Here is an 8,308-nt window from a genome sequence, read left to right as displayed (position 1 = left end):
TTGGATGGCAAGTTCATAAAATTACCCCAGTTTGTAAAGAAAACTTTGCTTCTGCATCGTTTATCTTTAACTCTGTGCTTTAGTGAGTATTGGGTATTATGATGCATTAGATACAAAACAAATATTAACTAACTGTAAATGGGTTGGAATGTTGACTGGATGGCATATGTTAGCACACTGCCCTTCCACCTGAGATCAGGATTTGACTGCAGCCCAGGCTGATAGGGTGAAAATTTCCTCTCCTTGCCAACTATAACAGCCCTATATAAAATAAGATTGAACAGTCTTAGACAAATTCCTATGGGCAGAAGTCCACAGCACTAAAATTGCACACATACTGGCACAAAATTTGCGATATCACTGAGAGACCTTTCATGTGGTCAATGGAAAAATTCACCTTTGGCACAACAAGGGGAAAGGCATATTACTTAAGTGGAGCAGAAGGAACTTCATCCTGTATCTTGCCCATTCCATGCCTGACCTGGAAGTGTTTGATATTGATACCAAATGTTAAAAGTAAGCATGCATATTCATCAAAAAGAAAATTTATATAAAATTTAAAAGACAAAAAATAGAAAGTAATTGGCCCAGATCAATTATCATACTAATTTAGCAATCAAGTTGAAATGAATTTGGAACATAGAAACAGGAGTAGGTCATTCAGCCCCTTGAGCCATTCAATTAGATCACGGCTGAACTGTACCTCAACTCTATTTACCCGCCTTAATTTCATATTCCTTGATACCCTTACCTAACAAAAATCTATTGATCTCAGTCTTGTAAGCTCCAATTGTCGCCCAGCATCCACAGCCTTTTGGGGGAGAGAATTCCAGACTTCTGCTACCCTTTGTGTAAAGAAAATTAACAAAGTAACCAAAACGATATCGCATAGAAACAGGTCCATTCTGAAAACCATTAGCTTGTTGGACTTTTGTACACAATGTAAGATTAGGATCACAGGCTCACACACAGATTACCCAACGGGGCTTTAGAAGTTGTAAGGCTTTTATTAAAGAGCTACAGTTTTAAAGCATAATCAGATATTACATATGGTTTAAGCTGAGTATAATAGATATACAACCCGTGACAGTAGGAGCGATCTACGACTCCCGAATCGGAATGCCACGACCGGACGGACGGGGAGGCAGTACGGTGGTCTCGGATTGGGTGGATTCCTGCAGTCTGCTGCAGTGGTCACTTCTGTTGGGTCATCTCTCAAGCTGTTGGAGGTGTGAGACCATCAGCCACCTCAGAGACTAAACTTGACCAAGCCACCTTGGGGAAGCCTTCGCCCCTGACTGCCTGATTTCCTCTCTCGGGCGTCTATATTTATAGTTATTTCGGTGGGTTGGTAATCACCTGGTGTCAATCCTTTGATCCCCCATCCTATTGTCCAATTGTGAAGCGGGAAGGCATCCCTCGCCGTCCCTTTCTGCATGGCTGACGAAGCCTCCCTCTTACCTTTCTGAGGAATGTTTTGTTATGTTTCTTGATATTCGACCTTGCTGGCATTTCTGCTCTCTGTTCCCAGCTGCATGTTGTCAATCTCTGTTCTAAGAATTAAAACCCATCTTTGAATCTAACAGCTATTTCTTACAATTCCCTTCTTTGAGAAGGAAATATCCTTATTGACTTCTCACAATCGGCTCTTGACTAATCTAGCTAGTTCTTATTGCTTTCTCAACTTGGGCGTTAGTTAGTAGGGAGTCTTGAAGATTTCTCCCTTCCTTACAGTCCATTCCTTTGAGGAGAAGGAGCAACCTCTGACCCCTTACTCAAATTCAATTCACTGTTCCGATGTTCCAATTCTGCCCCGCCTGGGAATTCCTCTGTTTCTTCTGTCTTTCCTGATGTTACCCTGCCTGGGGCCTCCTCTACATTGCTTCGGATCTTCTCTTTCGGTGTGCTCAATTAACTTGTTAGTGCTGATTAGTCATGGGCATGAGTACCCAATTGGCTTATGTATCAAAGTCTTACTCCACCCGTTACATATATCAAATACACTATCATTACAAGTTGGATAACTACCAGAGCGTGTGAAATAACACGAACCTAAGGGTGTGCTGATGTATTAAGCCCAATATCCCACCAGTGTGAGTTGTCCCCTATGCTGTCAATTTCAATATCCATTCTCGAGTTGTCTTGCTCCAAAACATAAAAATGCTTTAGGGAGGAGTTCAGTCACATCACAAGCTCACTGAAACCCTCAGACAACAGGGGAATGTCATATCGAAATTGTGCCACATAATTGTGCAGCTCCTACTTAAGTATCTCATTCACTTGAGCATAGGTTTCGATATTATGTAAAATGTGCTGATTGATGGGACAGGTCCTGTTAGACCCATAAAGCATGTTAGTTGCGATAGTAGTGACACAGGAGGCACCACCAAAACCACCTCATACTGGATTCGTACTGGTTTTTCCCACACTCTGTTACCTACAAAACACAATTATTACAGTCACAGTTAAATTCAGTCTTACAATCATTTCAAGCGACATTACAGTTTAACATCTGATCAACAAATCATGGACTTAAAAGGTTCTCCAGATCTCTCTTTTACTCGCATCTATCTTGTGGATAATTCTTACTAATCATGATTTCTCCTTAGCCCTCAATTGTCCCAATCCAAATTCCATGTAACTCTCCACTTCAACTTCAATTTCAATCCCTCTAACAGGTACCAGTGTGTTTAACTCTATTCTGATTGTTTCATTAATTAGATAGTTTCTTGATGGAGTATGTGTCAATGCTTTACAGGTTGTCTCGCTCTCCTGAGCCACATTAACCAGTTCATGTCTTGCTGTTGTCAAGTAACTGAGCATGTCTGAGACCCGTTCTTCAGTGCAAATTCACCATGCATTTCCGGATGGTAATTGTTTCATACGTAACAAATCATATTTGCACACTCATACCGGTATCTCCATATCGTGCCATCCGTGCCCTCCGATACAAGCCTTTCTCGAGTTTTCAGGTGTCTTATCAAAAGATTGTAGTCGTCTGGAGATCTTTCCTCATCTTCCACCGCATGGTCCCAATGTCTTGGGTAGTGGCTGGACTTTCAAATTCAGTTTTCTTAAAAAGTTCATTATAGGCAGGGACACAAATGTCTCCAAGAAAAAGCTATCAATTTACTATTCTTAACTACTGACTTTCACTAGAAAATTTTGAAAATTCCCATTCAGTAGTGTAATTCTCCAGTTTCAATTTAAACCCTCAATCACTTTCCTTTAATTACCATTCATATCTCATTCATGAGCCCTGGAGGAACTTTACTGTCCAGTACAATATTTAAGATTGAAAACATAGATCAAACATTCTCACTTGGTCCAAGTTATTAACACATTTTATTATCATTAATTTATTATCTTTTATTTGCCCAAAAGTAACCCAATATATAGTGCCTGAGTCCATTTTGTTATTACAAAATTATCCCAAAATCCAAACAGCAGTACAGTTGAACTGACAGGTTTTATTAATGTTCAATTTAATTTCTATCACTTTGTCTTCCATTTCCAATTTCAGAAACAAGTGATTCTCAGGCTAGGTGTCTTACACAGTGTTTTAACATTAGGGACAGAAGTGCTGCAATTAGTTTACACAGTAACTTCCTGATGCACTATCAATTGCTACAAAAGACTGGAGATTGAGAAAGTAATAAACAGGCTTTTATTACCAAAGAACAGAGCATGCCTCTTGTGGTTGCCTGGTATCCAAAAGGGCCGGAGGCTTCTGAGCAGCGACCTTTATACCCAGCCATGAGGGTGGAGCCAGGGGCGGAGTCAGCTGAGGCATGCACAGACAAGTACAACAATATGCAAGAGTGAACAACAGTACTAACAGTGAACAACAATACTAACAACAGTGGTTTACCACATTCACCCCTTGTTTAGAATTGAGTCCGGCGGGGTGAAGTGCACTAAAAATTCGTGTACTGAAGTCTATCAGGAGGCCTTGTAAGCCGTCCTGAGCGTCGCAGCAGCGGCGGTGATGGTGCAGCATCCAACGGTGAACCCGGTGTCTCGTTCAGAGGAGGTGTAGCAGGTGGCGGACCCTGGGGCTGCTGCATGCCGTCTACAGGGGTCAGAGCATGGGTAATGGGAGGTAGCGATGGTGGTCTCTCAGAGGCACCCGAAGGTGCGAGGTCTCGTGCGGGGACTGTGTCCTGGGGGTAGGCAGGAGTAGCGGTGGGTGGCGAAGAGGGTGTTTCAGGAGCACCTGCAGGTGCGAGGTCTCGAATGGAGACTGTGTCCTCCCGCCCGTCCGGGTACACCACGTAAGCATACTGCGGGTTGGCGTGGAGGAGGCTCACCCTCTCGACCAGGGGGTCCGCCTTATGGGTCCTCACGTGCTTCCGCAGTAGGACGGGACCTGGAGAAGTCAGCCATGTTGGTAGCGAAATCCCCGACGTGGACTTCCTGGGGAAGGAGAACATTCTCTCGTGAGGAGTGGCATTGGTGGGTGTACAGAGCAGCGACCGAATGGAATGGAGCGCCGCAGGGAGGACCTCCTGCCAGCGGGAGGTCGGAAGGCCCTTAGATTTTAAGTTTAAAAGGACTGCCTTCCAGACTGTCGCATTCTCCCTTTCCACCTGGCCGTTACCCCGGGGGTTGTAGCTGGTGGTCCTGCTTGTAGCAATGCCTCTCGCGAGCAGGTACTGCCGAAGTTCGTCGCTCATAAAAGATGAGCCCCTGTCGCTATGGATATAGCTAGGGAAACCGAACAAGGCGAAGAGGTCATTCAGACATTTAATGACCGTGGTACTGGTCATGTCCGAGCAAGGGATGGCAAACGGGAAACGGGAGTACTCATCAATTATATTGAGGAAGTACACATTGCGGTCAGAGGAGGGGAGGGGCCCTTTAAAATCGATGCTCAGCCGCTCGAAGGGGCGCGTGGCTTTGATCAGGCTCGCTCTGTCTGGCCTATAAAAATGCGGCTTGCACTCGGCACAGATCTGGCAGTTCCTGGTCATGGTCCTGACCTCCTCGATGGAGTAGGGCAGGTTACGGGATTTGATAAAATGGAAGAACCTGGTGACCCCCGGGTGGCAGAGGTCATTGTGGAGGGTCTGTAGCCTATCAACCTGCGCGTTGGCGCACGTACCACGTGATAGGGCATCTGGGGGCTCATTGAGTTTCCCGGGCCGGTACAAGATATCGTAATTGTAGGTGGAGAGTTCGATTCTCCACCTTAAGATCTTGTCATTCTTGATTTTGCCCCGCTGCTTATTATGAAACATAAAAGCCACTGAACGCTGGTCAGTGAGCAGGGTAAATCGTTTTCCGGCCAGGTAATGCCGCCAATGTCGCACGGCTTCCACAATGGCCTGGGCCTCCTTTTCGACAGAGGAGTGTCGAATCTCGGGGCCCTGGAGGGTCCTTGAGAAAAAGGCCACGGGTCTCCCCGCCTGGTTAAGGGTTGCAGCTAGGGCAAAGTCGGATGCGTCGCTCTCCACTTGAAAAGGAAGGGACTCATCCACAGCGTGCATTGTGGCCTTCGCAATGTCTCCTTTTATGAGAGTGAAGGCTGCACAGGCCTCTGCTGTCAGGGGGAAGGAGGCGGACTTGATGAGGGGTCGGGCTTTATCCGCATAGTTGGGCACCCACTGAGCATAGTAAGAGAAAAACCCCAGGCATCTCTTCAGTGCTTTCTGGCAGTGGGGGAGGGGGAGCTCCATAAGGGGGCGCATTCTATCGGGGTCTGGGCCGATGACTCCGTTCTCCACTACGCAGCCAAGAATAGCAAGGCGCGTAGTACGAAACATACATTTGTCTTTGTTGTATGTGAGATTCAGCCGCTGGGCCGTCCGGAGGAATTTCTCTAGATTAACGTCGTGGTCCTGCTGGTCGTGGCCGCAGATGGTGACGTTGTCTAGATATGGGAAAGTGGCCTGGAGCGCGTTCTGGTCAACCATCCGGTCCATCTCCCGTTGGAAGACAGAAACTCCGTTGGTGACGCCGAAGGGAACTCTGAGAAAGTGATAGAGCCGACCGTCAGCTTCAAAAGCTGTGTACTGGCGGTCCTCAGCCCTGATGGGGAGCTGGTGGTATGCCGACTTCAGATCAATCGTCGAGAACACCCGGTATTGTGCTATCTGATTGACCATGTCAGATATGCGGGGGAGTGGGTATGCATCTAGTTGGGTGTAGCGATTGATCGTCTGGCTGTAGTCAATAACTAGGCGCTGTTTTTCGCCAGTCTTCACTACCACCACTTGTGCTCGCCATGGGCTGGTGCTACTTTCAATAATCCCTTCCTTCAGGAGTCTCGCTACCTCGGATTTAATGAAGCTCCTATCCCCAACACTGTAACGCCTGCTTTTGGTAGCGATGGGCTTACAGTCGCGGGTGAGGTTAGCGAACAAGGAGGGGGGGGGGACTTTAAGGGTGGAGAGGCTGCAAATGGTGCACGGCGGGCGATTTAAAAGCTGCTGGCTGCAGACTGTGAGTGGGGGGAGGGGTCCGTCATACGCTAATGTGACACTCTTAAGGTGGCACTGAAAATCCAACCCCAGTAGAACGGCAGCGCAGAGATGGGGCAGGACCAGAAGTTTAAAATTTTTGTATTCTGTGCCCCTTACTGAAAGGGTCACTACACAGTAGCCACCGACGTCCGCTGACTGGGCTTTGGAAGCCAAAGAGATCCGATGGCGCGTCGGCAGGACCGGGAGAGAGTAACTGCGCACCGTGTCGGGGTGGATAAAGCTCTCCGTGCTCCCGCTGTCAAAAAGGCAGGTAGTGGCGCGGCCGTTTACCGTAATATCCATCATGGACCTGGACAGTTGATGAGGGAGAGATTGGTCCAGCGTCACGGAGGCCAGCGTATGGTCGAGCGAGTCGATGTGGTCGTCAGATGAGGCGGTGGTTGAGTCCGGGTCCCCCGTGGTTGAAGTCGGAGGCGTCCAAGATGGCGGACAAAATGGCGGCGCCCACGGTCCCGATCCCCACGCGGCTGGGGGAGCCCAAGATGGCGGACAAGATGGCTGCGCCCACGGTTCGCACGCAGCGCTGCTGGCGTTAGCGGTCTTCCCTTTGCAGGCGCTAACGTAGTGACCTTTCTTCCCGCAGCCGGAGCAGGTAGCATTCTTCGCGGGGCAGCGTGCTCTAGGGTGTTTAGCTTGGCCACAAAAATAGCATTTTTGTGCCTTGGACATCGCTGCAGCAGTCGGAGGTGGCGGTCCCATGGCCCAAGATTGCGGCGTCCACGGCGCGGGGCGATGAGTGGAGAAAGCGTCCATATTTCTGTGGGCCGCGTCGAGCGAGAGCGCGAGGGACACTGCCTTTGTCAGGTCTATTTCACCCTTCTCCAGCAGCCTCTGCCGGGAGTAGTCGGACCTTAGACCCGCAACGAAAGCGTCTCGTATCAGTCCCTCCGCATGTGCCGCGGCCGATACTTCCTTGCAGTCGCAGCCGCGTCCGAGTACCCGCAGTGCCCGTAGGAAGGCTTCCACCGATTCCCCGGGCTGCTGTCTGCGAGATCTTAAAAGGTGCCTGGCATAGACCGTGTTAACCGGGCGTGCATACTGCCCTTTCAGTAGGTCGATAGCCGCCGCGTAGGTCGTCGCATCTTGGATTAAAGTATAGACTTGGTGGCTCACCTTCGAGGCCAGGATTTTCAGTTTATTTTCATCAAGAGTCACGGTCGAGGCTTCCAGATACGCCTCAAAGCAACGCAGCCATTGTGCGAATTTAGTCGACGAACCTGCTTCTTGGGGGTCTAAGTCCAGGCATGTTGGTCTGAGGGCTCGCAGCAGCGCCTGCTGCTCAGCGTTTTGCGCCATCGGTTGATCAGCATCCGCAGCCAACATTTAACTTTGGTAATAAAATTGATGCACTATCAATTGCTACAAAAGACTGGAGATTGAGAAAGTAATAAACAGGCTTTTATTACCAAAGAACAGAGCATGCCTCTTGTGGTTGCCTGGTATCCAAAAGGGCCGGAGGCTTCTGAGCAGCGACCTTTATACCCAGCCATGAGGGTGGAGCCAGGGGCGGAGTCAGCTGAGGCATGCACAGACAAGTACAACAATATGCAAGAGTGAACAACAGTACTAACAGTGAACAACAATACTAACAACAGTGGTTTACCACACTTCCATACAACAAAAGAAAGAAGAGACTCCATTGTGGCTCTGTTTAAGAGCTCAAGGGGTTAATTTATCAAATCATAATTTTCCTTCTGTCACTGTGGGGAAATATTAACTTAAAATTAAGAAACTTAAATTTAATAATGTCCAATATCTTTAAATTTCATATTAAAGTTGTTGCTTGGTGAACTTAAACAGCTGTCAGTGGAAAGGGTTAAATC

At 48.0% G+C, this 8,308-nt stretch overlaps 1 protein-coding gene across 1 annotated transcript; it reads right to left on the bottom strand.

Moving 5' to 3' along the window:
• Nucleotides 1-4,228: 4,228 nt before the first annotated feature.
• Nucleotides 4,229-8,076, bottom strand: LOC147111598 (uncharacterized). Its single transcript, XM_085999917.1, has 2 exons — nt 6,756-8,076; nt 4,229-4,416 (listed from the first exon to the last, which is right to left on the bottom strand). Exons 1-2 carry the CDS (start codon nt 7,806-7,808, stop codon nt 4,333-4,335), a joined length of 1,137 nt encoding a protein of 378 aa, XP_085856043.1. The 5' UTR covers nt 7,809-8,076; the 3' UTR covers nt 4,229-4,332.
• Between the last annotated feature and the right edge of the window lie 232 nt (nt 8,077-8,308).

The sequence above is a fragment of the Somniosus microcephalus genome, chromosome 10 (assembly GCF_052327205.1).
Source record: "Somniosus microcephalus isolate GS21.2 chromosome 10, FLI_Smic_1.0, whole genome shotgun sequence".
Lineage (NCBI taxonomy): Eukaryota > Metazoa > Chordata > Chondrichthyes > Squaliformes > Somniosidae > Somniosus > Somniosus microcephalus.
The sequence above is the reverse complement of the archived record's forward strand: the minus strand, read 5'-3'. Positions and strand labels throughout refer to the sequence as shown.